The 19333-nt window shown below is 38.9% G+C and overlaps 2 protein-coding genes across 2 annotated transcripts in view; one reads left to right on the forward strand and one right to left on the reverse strand.

Annotated features, from left to right (window-relative positions):
* cenpp (centromere protein P) overlaps nt 1–4527 on the reverse strand; it is a 120470-nt gene extending 115943 nt beyond the window's left edge. Inside the window, exons 1-5 of the mRNA XM_080891095.1 lie at nt 4399–4527; nt 3388–3542; nt 3158–3312; nt 2621–2709; nt 49–137 (exon numbers count right to left, since the gene is read on the reverse strand). Of these exons, the coding sequence (XP_080747221.1) occupies nt 49–137; nt 2621–2709; nt 3158–3312; nt 3388–3542 (488 nt within the window). The 5' untranslated portion in view covers nt 4399–4527. The remainder of the gene's footprint in view (nt 1–48; nt 138–2620; nt 2710–3157; nt 3313–3387; nt 3543–4398) is intronic.
* Nucleotides 4528–4797: 270 nt separating this feature from the next.
* nol8 (nucleolar protein 8) lies at nt 4798–17000 on the forward strand. Its single transcript, XM_080891084.1, has 18 exons — nt 4798–4953; nt 5618–5746; nt 6333–6395; nt 7247–7325; nt 7582–7738; nt 7916–8202; nt 8708–8964; nt 9540–11023; nt 11466–11669; nt 11838–11951; nt 12069–12165; nt 12592–12724; nt 12816–12899; nt 14094–14389; nt 14491–14632; nt 14873–14934; nt 15184–15266; nt 16566–17000. The coding sequence occupies exons 2-18, from the start codon at nt 5626–5628 to the stop codon at nt 16623–16625; spliced, it is 3723 nt and encodes a 1240-aa protein (XP_080747210.1). The 5' UTR covers nt 4798–4953; nt 5618–5625; the 3' UTR covers nt 16626–17000.
* Nucleotides 17001–19333: the final 2333 nt, after the last annotated feature.

Raw genomic sequence — 19333 nt, forward strand, 5'->3', positions numbered from 1 at the left:
TTTTGAGTACAGTTCTTTAGAACACAGGTTAACTGTTAATTCATTCACCTTGACAAGAAGCTGCTGAAGTTTTGCAGGTCACTTGAATCGAGCACCACATTCAGATCGCCGATGGTCCTCTTTGATCTCTCACTGTCCTGCAGGAAATAACACACAATCCATTATTCAATTATAGCACAATGAGTCACTTTATTTACAGTGACCAGTTTCACCCATCTGTGTTGCTCTGCTTTAAATACTTTGTCAGATTAAGAGAATGTCACGCTGACATGTCATGCATGGCCCTTTGGATTTCACTATTATCCAATTATAAGAACTCACAAAAGCAAAGCAAAACAATACAACAGAAGTGACTGAACTCAAATTTCCTCTTGAATTTTAATCTCTATTATATAATTATTCTTGAGTTAAACTGGTTTCATTTCTCTTACAGATTCAAACAGCTGAGTAAGCATTTACAGTTCAGTGTCTGGACTATATATATTGTATTATATAACTGATATATAATCAGTAAAGTTTCTAAGCTACACTTTCACCATATCTTTTCATCATGGTTAATGTGATCAGGAGCAAAATGTGGGTAATAAACAATGGGCAGATGAGTGGTGACACATAATAGCTTAACAAATTAAGCCTGTTTTTCAGTTCCCTGAATGTGAGAAGCAAAACAAAACTGATCATTTAGCCTTATTAAATTGGGGAAAATATTTTCAGGAAAAGCCAAGGGCCCAGTTGATGCTCTAAAGAAATAGTTCAGAGCATTCACAATCCATAATGTGTATTATTTTTACTCACCTGTTTGTATTTTAACTAAATATACAAGAAAACCTTGCTTTTTATCTAACCTTTGGTAAATTTCTAAATGTTTTACAGAGTTAGGCTAGCCATTTCACCCCACCCCACCAGCCTTCATGCTGAACTTGGCTTCGACTAAACAGCTCTTTCTCTGTGTTAATGAAAAAGGTGTTTTTATACATACATACATACATACATACATACATACATGTATATATATATATATATATATATAGAGAGAGAGAGAGAGAGAGAGAGAGATACGCTCATGGTTGGTTTCAATGTGTTACAACAAACAAAACAATTTAAGGTTACTGGAAGTTGTGCTAGTCCACATTAAGGTGCAATAAAAAGGTCAGTAAACATTAAACTACAATTAAGGGTAAGAAGAGATGGTTTCAAATCAACAAAACAAGTACTATTCTCATTAAAACAAGTTAAAACCCTTTGGCTAATTGTAATTTTAATAACATTTTGTGAGCCATGCAGGAGAAAAGCTTTAAATAAAACCATCTGCTTGCTCTAATAGTCAGTGCAGCTAGAATTAAAACCAGAAAACAAACAATTAAAGTCTTTACTGAGTTACTTGTGTCAAAAGGTATGGGTAAAATCTGCATCTTAAATGACTTCACGAAACAGCTTATATACATTATTCCTAAAGCCCAGCTTCACTGGTGGCCAAATGAGCTAAAATTAAAACCAGAAGACTTCTGGACCAACATGAAGCTGGTTTATTGGTCATTATACTGCACAATAAATTAAAAATTACTGTTAACTTTACATTTACACTATTAGCTGATGTTGAATTGTCTTTTTTTTTTTATGTGACAGTCAAAAACGGGATTCTAACACACCTAGATATGAAGTAGGATATAAAACTTCAGAACTTTTTTGTTACAGATACAAATGTAGCCTGAAAGAGCTCCAAGTGCTGAAAGTTGTCCTCGTGTGTTCGGTTACGTTCACAATTTTGAAAATAAATATACACCTGATTTAGCCATTTTTGCAAGTTACAAATCATTTAGGAGGATACTGTGTTCAGGCACCTGCAGCCTTTTAAAACATGTTAACATTTCCCAAGTAAGCTACTGGTGAATATCATAATCATAGTTTTATTATTGTTACTGAATATCAGACATCATCACAAGAATTGTAAAACAACACCACTCATCAGTGAAACACTAAGGCACATGGCTTTGTCACCCTCTGCTGGCTGGACACAGCACTCCAGAAAGAATTCAGTATGGTTTTTGTCTCTGAGAATGTTTATAGACCTTATTTTCTACTTTAGTTAAAGATTGAAACAAATTTCATCTGTCGCAAATTAAAGTGGAGTAAGATTAAGGCAACACCAGTCTTTGTATGATCAAAACCTTAAACAGATTGTGCATAAGACAAGTAGAGATACATGTGAATACTAATAATAATAATAGCCTATAACAATAACAACTAATAATCGATACAGTCCCAAGCTAAAGCCACGATTTTAGTTAATTTTTAAAATAATAAGTTTTATTAAGACTGAGATTTTGAGTATCTGAGCCAACATATCTACAACATGCAGACTCAACTGGACTTAAACACCAAGTCTGGGTCACAGTGACAGCTACATATATGGTTACACAATAATAATAATAATAATAATAATAATAATAATAGGTTAAAAAACAGAAAATCAGACACTAGATGGGTTAGAAATATGGACACAAGATAAAATAAGCTGAAAAGTACTTGCAAAAATCAAAGCAAGAGTTCAATGAACAGTTTCAGACCGGAGGAAAACTATAATCCATAAACAAAAACGGAAGGAAATATAACAACTCACCTTGATCTCGGAAAGCTGAAACTCGACCTGGAAGACCAGTTCAGAGCAGTTACCCGACAAAGAGAGCTGCTGAACCAGCTTTCTGCCACCTAACATACACAAATGCAATTATTTTTAGATCTATCATTTCATACCAAAATCCACTAAAGGGACCTTAAAGCCTACAGTGCATTGTGTTCCAAAAGAATGTTGTTCATGTATTATTTACATTCATGGTAGAAGCCTGTCTTTTTTGGCATACAGTCACATATAAGTTTTTGATCAGTGTCAATCATGCAGGCACAAACCAAATGAATATTGTTTAGCTCATCAAAACCTTGCAGATAATGGGAAAAAACAAACAAAAACAAATCAAACAACAAAAAATAAAATAAAAATACATTATATACTAAACTACACAGGGAACAAATGAAAACACTAAATGACATAAATAATTAAGATGCATCAGATTTATATTCTGATGGAATCTTAATCCTCTATTTAATACATAACAGGTCAGATGGCAGTGAAGACTGTGGTTTGAGACCCTGCTCTTACTGTTTTGTAGAGTCTTTGTGGTGCAGCTGTTCAAAGTGATGCCATTAATTTCTGTCTGCAGTTTCACATCCTCCTCCAGCTCCTCCAGCTCCTCTTTGAGTCTGGACATCACCATCTCCTTCCCTCCTTCTTGTCTCTGCCCGCACATGAACACTCTGTGAAGCCAAATAATTTATGATGTAAAGCTGTAGACAGATTTCGCAAAATGCAGAACAAAAATTAAAACTCACAGAGCATTTTCCATTTGTTGGCTGTAGTGGAACGTTATGTCCTTATTGATTTCCTGTTGTTGGTGCTGCAGCGATTCAACTTCAGCTTGAAGACGCTCAATCTCAGACTCAAGCACCTTCACCTCCTCGGTGTTCTCATCACTCATCTTCTCCATCTTGAAGGATAAAAATCAAATGATTTAGTTAAAACAAAGACACGCATATTAGTTTGCCAGCACAACTTTAGAACTTATAAAAAAGTATCAATTTGAAATTTACAGATTAAAACCACAAATCTACAGGAAAAGAAAAGAAAGAAAAAAAATTGTACTTAGAGGAATTATATATTTTCAATCTGAAAAGTTGGATCAACTTCATTATATTACAGACATTGCTAATTTTCATTTAATATCAGTTAATAATCTAATCAACCAATAATTTTATACTAATTATTGGATGCAATAAAGAAATGGTTTTGACTCTAACAGAGAATCACTGTTTTACCACAAACAACCCTACTTTCCTTCTCTTAACTCTCTCGTCATGGGTGCTTGTTCCAGTTTAGGTTAATCCAGCTTTGCAGAGTGAAGTGATAGGAATCCATGACGCTTGGACTAATAGGGTAGCTTTGCATTTGAATTCAAAATTAATCTCTTTTTATTTGACACTGGTGAAACTCCTTATTTTATCCTCTCCCTTTCAATTAACTTTAGTCAGACGAATTTACTGAAACGGTGAAAAGTGAACACAGCACCACTGAAGAGGTGCTTTTTCGAGAGTTTTAAACTATAAACGCACCAGTTAAGAAAAAAGGTGTCAAAGTGGTTACGCTTTCATTAGTTGAACCAGTAAATCCCGGCTAACGAGATACTATAAAAATAACAACAACGTTAACAACAACAAACTTTCGAGCTAACTTTCCACAGCTGTTTCCGTTGTGAAGAAGAAGTGTTTTTAACAATTCACAGTTCTATTTCAGTAGCTGATATAAAAGAGTTCTGCCATTATTAAGTAATGATTATCTGTATTTACCTGTTTGTTTTCCGTTTCTTAGCAGATGGAACCGAGCACTTCGGAAACTCGCGCCCTCTGGATTCTACCACTTTTCTAAAATCCGAGGGGGGAAGAAATTGCCTCCTTGAATAACAGTCACGCCAGCACTATGGCTCTGTTAAAACAAATACTACTGTTGTATACATGTTTGCATTTTAAAGTAAATATAAGTGTTTTATCATCGCAAATGAGCCACAAAATCATAGCCCACCAGGAATTTGGGTGACTCCTTCACCCCACGTAGAAATAATGGAAATCCGCAGCTGTACCTAGTGTGTATTATTTTTTCTCCTTTATCAATAAAATGGAATATAACAATTATATGTTAATTAGCTTTCTTAAGTAAACACTTTTATAATTAAAAAATGTACCGGCATCCCTTAGCAGCGAGTTCGTTTATTTATTCATTTTTAAACCACCGTTGAGTCTACGGAACATTTGGGTGGTTCCCGAGAAAAATGTTACGGACGGATTTATCTGCAGGACCTCAGCTCCGGACAGAAATTGTGGTAACACCAGCTGGATACATGTGAGGTAAACATTTGTAGCTTTTCGGACTTTTTATGTAAAAATGCTCGCGATAACAAATAAGAGTAGTTATAAATCGACTCACTTAGAGATCATATATGTAGTAGATGCTCTGTGATTTATGTTATGCTCTATTTCTGGAGTTCCTCCAGGCTGAAATGGATTTACTGGATCCACTCAGTTGCTTACAGCTAAAACCTGAGGCTCTGCTCTCAGTCCAGTCCTCTTAAGTTTATTTATTTTGGACGCTGCTTTAAAAGGTGTTTCGGCTTTAAAGTTATTATGAAGTCTTTGGTTTGTAATTTCGTTGGATTGTGCTGTATTATACTGAGACGCACAATGTGCAGTGCAATGGAGTGGACACAATATTAGAAACAGTAAAACACAATTCAGAACCGTACAGACGAGCAGATCTCATCTGGCCTGATCTTTCATGCGAGCAGTGAGAGTATCTGTAGATTTATGAGAAGCATTTTGCTTTTCGCTTTTTGTTTGAATATGAATCTATTTTTTGTATGACTTTCCTGCATGTTTTACAAATGGTTATGTATGCAGTATTTATAAATGTGTAAAATATGCGAGGTAGTGATAGTGTACTTACTATGCCTGGTAGATCAGCTGAACATCAATTTACAAAGCTTTTTAAAGTGTAGCCACCTTATACTTACAGTCACAGCAATGCGGCGACTGTACGTCGGTGGGTTAAGCCACACGGTCACTGAGAAGGATCTGAAGGATCGATTTGGAAAGTTTGGAGCCGTTGAGGATGTGGAGCTCCGGACCAGGAAAGACCCAGAGGGTGAGGAATCCAGTATACACTGACACACTTTGACAGCCAGAATGGTGACAGTAACGATGTTTAAATTCTGTTTATCTAATTTTATTGAAATCACCTTTCACATTCAGCACTGTCACTATCAGGTACTTGTGCAATTGTTGTATTGGAAGGCATCTGATATTAACGAACCAGCAGCATTCATTTATGTATAACTTTATTTGTTAAAAGTTAAAATCCAAAGAAAACTAAACTCTAAAGCATTTTCTTATTTTACTGTGCATTTCTATTTAAAACAAGAAAACATACTTAAAGTTTGAACTTATTTACATCTAATTTGCATTGAAAAAATCTTTAGCTGTTGTTCTCACACTCCACAAATTATACAACTTTATTTACAAGTGATGCTTAAATACAAGATGTCAGGGCTGCTCTGAACATTAAAAAGATTTTCAATACAACTGTGAAAGTTTAGTTTACTTTTTTATTTTTTTGGTCAGGGACAATAAAAATTAATCAGAAAAAGCATAATCGAAAATAGATTTATGATCATTATGTTTTGTTCATTATGAATTCTTACATTTTGATAATCTTATTGTTCCTCCTGCAGGTGTTCCCTTTAAAACCTTTGGCTATGTCAACATCAATATTTCAGATGCCGACCTGAAGAAATGTAAGTGACCATAGCTGCCACTGAAAATCCTCAGATTTAACCCCGAGGTCTAAGTCATTATCAGTGACAACCCCAAACTTCTAACTCTAAACATGTGTTTTAGGATTTAAGGGTTGTCATCCCCACTAAGTAAGTGGGGTTAGGTTAATTGGAGACTCTAAATTGTCCACAGGCGTGAATGCGGGAGTGAATGTGAGTACAAATGGTTGTCTGTGTATATGTGTTAGCCCTGCGACACACTGGCGACCTGTCCAGGGTATACCCTGCCTCTCGCCCTAAGACAGCTGGGATAGGCTCCAGCGCCGTCCGCAACCCTGAAAAGGATAAGCGGAAGCAAATGGATGGATGGATGGATGTTATGCTCCAAGGTGCATAACACAAATACAACACAACAAAAGCAATATATACAAAAACCAGGAATAAGAAGCGTAGTTACAGTATATTTAAGTCTAAATAAGAATTGAGAGAAGCACAGATGACTATTTTGAGGGGAAAAAGTAAATAATTTCTTATGTGTGTCAGTGAGAATTATTTTTTTGTTTGTTTTATATTTACCAAAACCTTGGAGAAAACAAACATATTCTGTGAGCATAGGGTTGGAGTTGTCACCAGTGATGACTTAGACCTCACAGGGTTAACTAACTTATGTAACTAATATTCATTCACACTGTTAGTGGGACGCCTCATCCGCCAAACTGAAGGAACCCTTCATCTAAACATGTAGTTAACACTTTCAGTGAGAATTATGTTTGTGTTGTTTGCACCATTGAGTAAATTTTCTACAGTCTGCTTTCTAAACTAACATTAAAAAAAAACTGTTGCATTATGAGATTGGTGTGTTTCCTCTGCAGGCCTGACAGTGCTAAACAAGTCTAAATGGAAAGGGGGAACTCTGCAGATTGAAATAGCAAAAGAGAGTTTCCTGCACAGGTACAACCACGTCGATCGCGCCATGTAAATCTAACACTGACAGAAAAGTGGAAATTATTATTGAATTATTAGGGGGGTGATTTTTTTTTTAACTCAGACTTTAATATCAAGGCTCACAACTGTTGATTGTCTGGTTTGAAAATTCTGGATTTTACCGTATGTTCACCAATCTTAAAAATTTGATCTCTGTACCTGTAGAAAATTATTCCTATCTATTAGCTTGAGAGCTAAAAGCTCTGTATTGACTGTGTCATAGGCTGGCTCAGGAGCGGCAGGAGTCAGTAGAGCAGCATCTCCAACAGCCTGCAGCTGAGGACAAGAGACAGAAGCTTCTGGACTCACTGAGTAAAGCTGGTGTGGACAACTTCACCATGAAGGCTGCGGTTCCGGGGACCGAAATCCCAGGACACAAGGTCTAGTCATACTCTTTCCCTCAAGACATGATTATAACGAATGCACTTGCTCTCTTGTGGGGTCATGTAGTCACAATGTGGAAACCAATTCTTTTAAAAATTGAATCCCCTTAACATAAATTATTACATTTTAGTTTTAAGGGTTTAAGGTTGGTGTTGACTGTCCTCTGGTTTCAGGACTGGGTGGTCAGTAAATTTGGACGGGTCCTCCCCATCTTGCAGCTCAGAAGTCAGAAAGGCAGCAAATCTCGAAACCTGAAGTACGACCCATCGAAATACAGCCACAATATTCGCAAACTGGACCGAAACACCATCCCTGATGAGGCCACACCTGTGACCCAGCTCACCTGGGAGGTCCAGGGTGGGGATGACGAAATCAGTAAGAAGAGGCGGGGAGAGTTCCCCCCATGTGAGCCATGGAGACCCAAGAAGAGTCGGACAGACAATGTTTCTGGCAGAACCAGGTATCCATGTGACCTTTTCAGACTATTCAAGTAAACCAGGTTTGATTTGGTTAATCCACAAGGTCTCAGTTGGTTTCTGTCTCCGAGGGCCTCTGGGATTTTAGATTTTCCTTCCTCGATCCACTTTGCCTCCTGGACATTTTCTGTAATTTCTGGGATGCCCAGGTGTTAGCTTTGGAATTATGAGGGATATCTACTGGTACAAGTGATTCTGACATATTTATTTCTGGAGTTAAGATAACTTTTTTTTTTAATGACTAAAACCTCTAATGGATTTATTGTGTTCTTCAAGCCACCTGGTTTCTGAACTTGTTAGAAGTCCACACTTGTTCCTGACATTCCATATTTCCATTTTTGTTTAATTCTCAAAGGTTCCTATCAGATTTCCTGATGTTCCTAGAGCTTTGCAAGCTTTCAATAATCCGTTCTGATTCATGGTTTCTGGGTTTTTGGAATACCAGTTTCTGAATATTTAGTGTCCCTTCCTTTTGTTGATTTACCTTAGATTTGAACACCCTGTCAACTCTGTCAATCGCACTGAGGGTCATCAGCTCACCAACGGATTTGAAAAACAAAACAACCACAGACTGGCACAGAAGAAGTGGACACGCTTTACTGACAGCGATGCCGACTCAGAAGAGGAAATCCGCAGGCTGGTGGCAGCTCAGCAGACCTCCCATGTTACACCACAGCAGCAGGAGGTGGAGGAGGATAATCTGGAAGTGGTTGGATATGACTTCTTAGCAAAATCTGCATGCATAGGTAACAGATGTGTTTGAAACAGGCAGTTTGCGCATTTTAAAAATTCAAATTTGTCATTGTTTATGTTTACAATTCTACCTAAGTGATGAGTTTAACTTTATGGCTGCTTATTCATTTTACTTTCAAATGCACATGTAGGTTCACGTGTGCAAAAATGCAATAACAAAGACTTCTCACACAGGATTCTGTTGTACTGAAGTAACCATGAAAGCCACAGGTTTCATTTTGTATGATTTTATTTGTACTTTGACGAGCAGAAAAGATGCCAAATTCTTAAACAGATTACATCAAGTAACCTGATTTTTATTTGTGGATTTTTGTGCCACATTGACTGCTAATTCTATGTAGTGCGTGTGTGGATGCAGATTTCTAGGGAAGAGTGCGGTATTAGCTTTATTCAAACCATGATATCAGGGATGTTCTTTCATTGAGTGACGCTGATCAGTACCAAATTATGTCAAAAGTCACTACAGTAAAAATAATAGAATTAAATATAAGTGAATCATTGTCATTTTCTCCATCCCAGAAAAAAAATTGATCTTTGGAATAGCAGGTTTTCCTCTTTGTGATTCCAGGTGATCAAGACAAGGATGACTACGACTCTGCTGACACAGATGAACTCTTTGCATCGAGGAAACCTCCTCCTGCTAAATGTCAGGAGAAACATACTCCCCCAACAGCAGAGCACCTCTCAGGAAACAACACAGACAAGAAGAGAAAAACAAAGAAGAAGAGAAAAGCTGGAGAGCAAGAGGAAGAGGACGGATCAACAGATGATGAAGAACACCTTACTTCTAGAAAACCGTCCTGCGTGCAGCAAAAGAGGGATTCTAGTGAACAGAAGCTAAATAAGAAAACTCGTGACCTCCCTGTCGTAAGGCCGTCCTCATCAGAATCAGATAGGGATGAGGAAGATGAGGGTGATGAAGTAGACTCGGTAGATTCATGTTCAGACTCTGATTATGAAGCCATGTTTTCTAATATCACCCATCTGGAGATCTCCCTGGCTGACCTGCAGAGGCTAGCTGAGGCGGCCCAGCAGAACTCAAAGACTGTAGCTCCCAGCTTCCTCGGAGCTGGACTAGAACAAGAAACGCTTTTCCCGTCTTTTCCTGCAGAGCAACCTGCTCCAAAGAAAGGCTCCACGCCTGAAGAGATCCTCGCCATGATAATGGAGGACGACAGCAGCGAGGATGAACAGAAGAAGAAAAAGAGGAAAAGACAAGCTGTCACGTCAGCACCACTGCCTGCCTTCCAGGGCACAAAAGCATTGAATGAGGTATCGGAAGACGAGGAGGAGGACGATGGAAGAGGAAGAGAGGTTAAAAAACAGAAGATGAACGCTGATTCTACACAACTGGTTCACAAAGAAACAGACAGCAAAACCATCACAAGCGTAAGAGACCAGAATCATGCAGAAACTAAGATTTCAGACAGCAGTGAGCAAGAAGAGGATGACGATGAAGAAGAAGAAGAAGATGAGAGTGATGATGATGATGATGAAGAAGATGAGAGTGATGATGGTGATGATGAAGATGAAGAAGATGAGAGTGATGATGGTGATGATGAAGATGAGAGTGATGAGGAGGAGGAGGAAAAAGGAAAGATTATAAAAGACATGGTTCCTCCTGATGTTTTAAAAAAGGTTACAACTAAAGTTTGTGTAAACACAGAAAAGGCTGAGACTGAGTCTTCGTCTAGCAGTGAAGAAGAGGAGGAGGAAGTGAAGCAGGGGAGGGTGAACTCCAGTCAGATTGTTGTAAATGTTAAATCTGCAGGCAAGGCTTCACCTTCATCCTGCAGCTCATCTGGAAAGGATAAGAATGAGCCGCAGGTCATTTCTGCTAAAGGGGGTGTGAAAGCAGCTTTGAACAGGGAAACCTCCACCAGTGAGGAAGAGGAGGAGGAAGAGCTGGCACTCCCCCGGATGGCATTAGGAGTTGAGGAGGAAGAGGAGCGGCAGAGACAGGCCAACATGAGGAGGCTGGCTGCTGTACAGCAACGACAGAAAGAGGCCGAAGAACATAAAAAACTCATCCAGGGAGCACTAGCCAACCTGGTGAGAGCGCAGCGTGTTTATAAGATTGTTATTGTAATAAACTGATTAGTTTGGAATTATTTTAACCTAGTTAATAAAATCAAAGCAGTACTTGAGGTTTGGAAGGGTTTTTGATTGATGTTTCTTTGGAAAACAAACAAACAAACAAACAAACTAATCTGTAGGACAGAACACAGAATTATAATTTTTCATTATTAATGTAAAATTTCATGGTTTGATTGTTTGTTTGTTTTTAAATATATATTTTTTTCTGATATTAAGAACCTAAAAACATGTCAAGTATATCTACATATTCCTCACTACCTTTAAAAGCAGGCAGAAAAGTTTCAATAAAACTTTAGTCCTCTTTGTGTGCTGAAGGCTTCAGATTTTCTTATGACACAATTCGTATTATTTATTAATAATAATTACTGATAATGATAAAACGCTGTTTCTTCATTAGGATGCTCCCGTGGCAGGAGCAGGGAAACACATCGTATTTGGCTCTGACGATGAAGAAGATGATGGTAATGACGATGGAGATCAGCAGAGGATGGACTCAGAGGTCTTAGCATCAAGGAAGACACTCTTCCAGGACGGCCAATCAGAGGATGAGGCCACTGGTGATGAAGCCACAGCAAATAAAAGTGTCAAAGTAAAAGCAGAGGTGAGTGAGTGCTGAGCTAAGGTCTCTGAACTGGAATATAAGAATTTAAAGCTGCATTCATCCACCTTTATTTCACCAAAGATGGTTATTATCAGTAGACATCTTAACTGATCGTGATAATGTGGCTCTAAACGGGCTGTTTTTTAACTTTGCATTTGTGTGTTTCAGATGCGTCTGAAGTCATCGGGCCCTCAGCTGTTTGGCGGCAGTGACGATGAAGATGAGGAGGATGGCAGCAGGTTTGACATCAAGCCTCAGTTTGAGGGTCAAGCAGGACAGAAGGTGAGAAAAGAAGTTCCACACTGTTGCACAGAGGTGGTCATAATGTTTTAGCTCAACCGTGGACTTGTGCAAACTCGAAACTTCGCACTAAATATTGGTTTGTTGTTTTTTGCTCAGCTGATGGCGCTGCAGTCTCGCTTCGGGACAGATGAGCGTTTCCGGATGGACTCTCGCTTTCTGGAGGAGGATGAAGAGGTTAAAGAGGAGGACGCAGGTGAGACTGTGGATGCAGGTACAGTAGCTGGTAAATGCAGGAAAGTAGATCAAGATGGAGAAACCCCGTGTTTTTTTTTATGTGCTCCGGACCAGGTTATTTACAGCATAACACAACTACCATTAATTTCTTCCTATAAGATATTATGGACCTTGGTGTGCTTTTATTTTCTGAAGCTACATAAATCCTTTTGAAATATGGAAAATATCATCAGTCTATTAAAGCATCACCAGCTGGCCTGAAATTACACAGATGTTATAGATAAAATATTTTTTATTAACAAAACAGTCAAGCTAATTTTCTGTTTGAAAGCAGAAAGGTTTTACCAGTTTAGTTGTGCTGTAACACAACCTCTTTATGTTGTACATCATGCACACTTCTTTATCTTCGATTCTAAGAATTATTTGTTACGTGTTTGTGATTCAGAGACAAAGAAAACCCTGGTGGAAGATGATGAGGATTTGGAGGAAGAGAAGAAGAAGACCCTGTCTATTCTGCAGAGTGTTCTTGGCCAACAACACTGCAGCAGCAAGACTGCTGGCAAAGCCAAGAAGTTCAAGTGAGCTTCACACAGCTTCTGAACTGGAACAAGTCATATTCACTGTGGAGAAAATAAAGAAACTTAAAGCTGTGTGACTGTGTGTTTGCAGAGATGTGTCAGCGCTTCATTACGACCCCAGCAAGGAAGAACATGCTGCATTTGAGACCAAGAAAGAGGAAGTCAAGAAGGAGAGGTACAAGCTCAGAAACATGTTCTCTAAATAAACTATATTAACACTGTGTTAAGCTTAATGGATAGTTCTAGGATTTTGTAGTTTGTTGTTTTAGACAAATCCAGTAGAAACTTCTGCACCAGCGGTCCCCAACCCCCAGGCCACGGACCAGTACCGGGCTGCGAGAGTTGATGCTCGGGTGTGAAATTTATGATTTTCAGGGTTTCTATCAGCTTTTATCTTTACTTTTTTAAATAGTTTTTATCATTAACTCCGTCTTTTCCCATGTGTTATGAATAAATCTTCTTTTTTCTGGGTACCGGTACTGGTTTTATTTTGTTGTGTTTATCCACTACACCTATTGTCGGATGTAAACCGGTCTGTGGCACAAAAAAGGTTGGGGACCGCTGTTCTACACTCTTTCTATGGTATTTGTTTCCACTAAACACTTCAAAACTAGATCAGAAAAAGTAGTAAGAGATGGAAATTTCTTTTTGCGGGAAGATGTTTCTGACAAACACTGTTCAGTCAAACAAGTAGTACATTTGTTTGGATATTATTTTCCGCAGTGGATTTAATACAAGCCCTGCGACACACTGGCGACCTGTCCAGGGTGTACTCCGCCTCTCGCCCTAAGACAGCTGAGATATGCTCCAGCGCCCCTGCCAAAGCAGATGGATTTAATACGTCAGATAATCATTATTATTGTAGGTGCCAGACTTTGACAAGAAACTACCTAAGTAAAAATAATATATAACAGTGAGTGACTTTACTACTTGTAAGTCAGCTCAGCACAGACCCAGACAGACTACATTTAGGGAATATCAGGGTTTTATTTTTCTGGGCTCACACACTGTAAACAACACAATGGCTGTGTGCTTCTTAAAAAGAACTCGGGCATGCTCAAGTGTCACTCAGCCTTCCCTCCTCTGCCTGAATCACTCTGCCCATCCTCTCCACCTGCAGCTGAGCAGAAACATCACCCTACTGCAACACAATCATAACTATGGTTCTGTGTGTCATCATTGTACTGGTTTTACTGTTAAACCTGAATTCTAACAATGTTTGTAATGTTGTTTTTTTGCGGTACTCAATATTTATGTCAATAAATGGTTTAATATGGTTTTTGCAAAGTTACAATAATAAAATAAAGTTTTTAGCATTCACATGTGCAGGAAACCAGAAAATTCAACCTGTGATCTGTTGTCTTCACAGCAAAGCTGCCAGGAAGAAGAAACGTGAGGTAGCTCAAAAGCTTCCTGAGGTTTCTAAAGAGATTTATTACGACGTGTCAGGTGACCTGAAGACCGTGTTTGGTCAGAGCAAGGATGAGACGGATCAACAAGAAGAGAAGATGAACTGGGACCAGAAGGAGGAAGAAGAAGAGCGTAAAGAGAAGGAGGAAGAGTCAGCCCCGCTGCTCTCTGTTCCCAGTGTGGAAAAAGAGGATTTGTGTGGATTTAAATTTTCCTTCTTTGGAGATGACACAGAGACAGGAAGTAAAGAGACAGGTAGGTAGAGCCTGAACTGATCTTAATCTTCCAAATACATGAATGCTGTTGTTTTTGGGTTTGTTTGTTTGTTTTTAATCTTTTCATTTTTCTCTAAACAGCCGACTACAAGGTAGAGGCCATTCAAGCTCCAAAGGTGTCATGGCATCAAGACCCACGTTTCCATGACAGCAGCTCAGAGGAGGAAGAGGATGAGCAGGAGGAAGATGAGGAGCAAGGCAACACCACAGCTAAAACTACAGAGTACGAAAAACAATCTGTGTTTGATTAGGAACTATTTATGAGAAAGATGAGAGCATTGTTGCCAGTTATTTTTGGTTCATTAACACAGCTGCTTTCACACACCTGACCAATCAAAGCATGAAGTGGATATGACTGTGAGATTGTTATGAAAGGAGACAGGAGATTGAAGGTGTGTTGAATCGATACAAAGAAAATACAGTATGATCTGAGCTTTTGTGTGTTTTTGTTGCGTTTTTACAGAGTGGTGATGCCGTCACACACTGAGTTCTTCTTCTTTTACCCTGATGATGACAGACTGACAGGTAGGATGGTGATTCCAAAGGAAATAAAAGAAAATTATCTTATTAGCTGTCTGTGAGAGTCAACATGTGTGTGGGTACATTTTTTTTGCAAACTCAGAGGTGACAGAACTTATTAAACTGGTATCCAGCAGCTGGTTAGATCTGCAGTCATGTCAGTGGAGATTTCCAAATTTTTGTTGTTGCTTTTTTTTTTTTTTTTTAATTGATAAAGGTTCTGATGTGTGATCTGAACACTGTTTTCTCCTTTAGATGGTCCCAAGTCGTTCTGGCGTGTGTCTGAGTTGGAGGAGCAGAGGGAGCAGTGGGAGGAGAGGAGGAGTGCACTCAGACAGGTACAGAGTTTGTATGAACACTGCTAAAACCGGTCAAGAAGTTAAACCTTGTTAGATGCTAAATCTTCGGTTTTAAGAATTTTTTTAAATTTTTTTTTTAATGAGAAACATAGCTCCACAATTTGCTTTCACAGTGAGTGTGGTATACATTGCATATCATAACTTTATTACACTGCCGGACTGTTTTTGTAACACTAGGTTTTTTTTAGTTTTTCTGAAAAAATCCAGTAAAATCTCTCATCTAGACCAAAAAAGGCACATATCTACACTCCCCTTAAAACCACTGCTGCTAATACTGGTAATTGAGTACCTTAAGGTGCCAATCAGTGAGGCAGTGTTAGAGAGAGTTGTGACTTATACACCTCTTACCCACCTTCTGGATGTTATTTGGTTTACTAACTGTCATCTAAGTATAAATCATATGGTACACATTGCAACTTCTTTGTGTTTTGGCTCAGACAATAAAAGTAAACAAGACACAGGTTGTGGTGCTAAGGTCACCCTTCTACCCTGTACAGACATGTGATGCCACGGAGCTTAGAGGCCTTACAGCCTGTTCACCGGGAACATCTTGTGCAAACAAGCCTTTATTCCTTGACTTCATACCTGGCAGTATTACTTGCTTAGGCCTCTGTGTCAGCAGACCTGATCTCTCTAAATAAAACTTAAGCTTCCCGTTTGTCCATTCATCCATTTTCTTTAGTGCTTATCCAGCTCAGGCATGCAGGGGTGCTGGAGCCTGTCCCAGCTGTCATAGCTTGAGAGAATGAATGCTGGACAGGTTACCAGGCACTGACAGGTGGTCTACTTAATGATCTTGAAACCCAGCTACAGCGGCAGTGAGAAACGTCTGCAGTGGCAAGGCATCAGCCCAGAAACCCATAAGAGCAGCGAACCCAGCTGTCGTCCTAACCGCATGATCTCACAAAGTTCTAGCCCGTGATGGATGAAAGTAATCAAGAAGACAGAATTGGAGCAGAAAGATGTGTTTTAAAGTTTTGAAGAGACAGATTGTGGAGAAATTTTTCTCTATGACGAGTAACTTAGATAAAAATATTAGAGCTTTTAAAAAAATACTGTTTATGAGTTCAACATTTTCTTTGAAGTTGTTCGTGGGAGCATTTATGAGCACTGTCAGACAGTTCCATTACCAACCACAACTCTTTGTCTTCATGCAAGTCAAATCTGTAGGTGCATAAAAATGTCTTTGCCAAGTCTGATAATTATGTAGGAGTGAAGACGTAAAGTGGCTCAAGTTATTCAGTAAACATGTTTCGGCTTTCCCGTCTGTGTTCACAGGAGTACCGCAAGAAGCACAAGGATGCTCGGAGGAAGCTGACGTCCTCCCTGAAGAGCTGAGGATTGTGGGCAATGAAGTCTTTGTGTTTCAGCACTCACTGCCCTGAATTCGTGCCTGACAGAATTCATGCCTGACCGATCATTTCTCCTTTCTTGGTGCCAATTTTTTGGCTCAGACTGATTGTAGCAGTCAGCAGGATGGAGAGCAGATGGCTGCCAAAGACAGTGAACTCATCTGAATGTTTAATATCGTCCAGAGTTTCAGATTAAATGTTTATTTTAGTGGATATTAATATTTTTGATGAGATATTTTGTAGTAAGTTTGTTTTTTGTTTTTTGTAAACAGCAGGTGTTACCTGCTGTGAAAACATGAGTTCATATAAGCAGCAGCTCCCACTTATGGAGGACCAAACCTGCTATAAAAGTGGACAAATAAATAAATATGCTTCTTCAAATTAAAATAAGAATAAATGAAAATGAAAGGTATAACTTAACTAAACATTTTCTTTTCCATTGTTTCTGGTTTCAGGCATATTATCTTATCATTATCATTTTTTTTTTAAATCTCACCATTTTTACCCCTCCGCCTGTAAATGGCTGATAGGATATTGTTGTCACCCTGCTGGGCGGGCAGCATGAACACTCAAGTTTGTCAGTGCGATAACTCATAAATGAGGCGATGTAGGAGCTTCAAATTGATACCTGTGGCGGGGCGTGGCCTGCGGTGCCGTGCAGAGGAGGCGGACGCACCTGCACGGCATCCGCAATCACGCCCCGCCGAATTAAATATTGTACTGGGTCCTGTGGTTGTGTTGTTGTGATAGTGTTGAGCGGGCAGCGGGAGAGCTGCAGCTCTGTGAGTACTGTGGACAGCAACCGTCAAAGCTTTAATAAAAGGCATCAAAATGCCACTGGGTCTGCCGTGTATGTTTACAATACCATAGTGCAGCTACTAAAACTCTCCCCTGAGTTTGAATCTTGTTGACCTCAAGCTAAAGGTCAGAGGTCAAGCTACCTGAAAATATTGTAAATTCCATAACTCAAGAAGGAAGACACCTAGGATTTTCAAATTGATATCGTAGGTGTATCTACTAAACTCACACAAGTTCAAATTCCAGTGACCTTGGCCTCAAGGTCAGAGGTTAAGTCCTCTGAAAATCTTTTGAATGTGCTAACTTCAGGATGTAGGATTTTGAAATTGATGTCTACTAGGAGGCTGAGGGGTAGCACTGGCGGTCGTTTTCTCTTCCGGGTTTGGTCTTCCGCACTTCTGAGATGAGCCACTTTGAATGAGAATATTGAAGCTCCTGTCGCCACTTTGGACCTGTTACCTCATGAAGGTCACTATGAGGAGAGGTTTCAGTCTCCCTTTGTGTTTTGTAAAATAATTTGAATGCTTTCAGTTTATGGGAAAAAGTTTATTAGATACACGTAACTCAAACCAGTCCAGTCTAACGAAGAGTCAATTTAGGATAAGATGAGCTTTATTCTCACTGTGAGCACAAACATAAAATATAATTGGAAAAAGCATATCTGTTGTATATAGACCAATGTTGCTGTAGTTAACTAAAAGCTAAATAAGAAAAAAAAAACTAGACTTTTGAAAAATAATTCAAAGTAACTGAAACCATTTTGTGAACTTGGAAAAATAAAATAAAATTAACAGTCCTAATGAGAGCAGCTTTAACAATGCTGAGAGTTATTATAACCAATTACGTTATAATAACTTATTTGGTTAACTTTGACTTTCAGGTCCGAATTAAAATGTTCCAATATTTTATTTTTATTAATTTCAATTAAATTGTATTCATACAGTGCCAAATCACAACAACAGTTGCCTCAAGGCACTTTGTATTGTAAGGTAGACCCTACAATAATACAGCAAAGAAAACCGCAAAAATCATATGACGCCCTATGAGCCAGCGCGTTGGCGGCAGTGTGAAGGAAAAACTCCCCTTTAACAGGAAGAAACCTCCAGCAGAACCAGGCTCAGGGATGGGCGGCCATCTGCTGCAATTGCATGGGGTGAGAGAAGGAAGACAGGATAAAAGACATGCTGTGAATAATAACTAACTAAATGCAGAAAGGTGTATAAACACATTGTGCATGGACGGTGACTGAAGGAGCAATACTCAATGCATCATGGGAAATCCCCCAGCAGCCTACACCTACTGCATGTCTGACTACCTGAAGAACTAATAACAGCCTCACCTGTGCTTTGTGTATTTTGTTCATCAGCAAATATCAGATTTCTAAAATACTAACTTAAGAATATTGACAAGGTAAACATTGTTCTTGCAGAGCACTAGTATGGTATTACAGTAGTAGTAATACAGCTAAACAAAAACAAAACTGAGGTAATAGTCTTTGGCGCCAAAGAAAAACGATTACAGGTCACCAGAGAACTTCAATCTATACATCTAAAAACCACAAACCAGGCGAGAAATTTGGGTGTAGTGATGGATGCAGACCTAAACTTAGAAAAACACATTAAGACAATAACAAAGTCAGCTTACTATCACCTCAAGAATATTTCAAAGATCTGATGTCTCAACAGGACCTGGAAAAACTAGTCCATGCATTCATCTTTAGTAGGCTTGATTACTGTAACAGCATCTTTACAGGTCTACCTAAAAAATCAGTCAGACAACTACAGCTCATTCAGAACTCTGCTGCTCGAGTCCTCACTAAGACCAAAAAAGTGGACCACATCAGTCCAGCTCTGAGGTCTTTACACTGGCTGCCTGTCCGTCAGAGGATAGACTTTA

The sequence above is a fragment of the Rhamphochromis sp. 'chilingali' genome (assembly GCF_963969265.1).
Source record: "Rhamphochromis sp. 'chilingali' genome assembly, chromosome: 9".
In the NCBI taxonomy this organism is placed as follows: Eukaryota; Metazoa; Chordata; class Actinopteri; order Cichliformes; family Cichlidae; genus Rhamphochromis; species Rhamphochromis sp. 'chilingali'.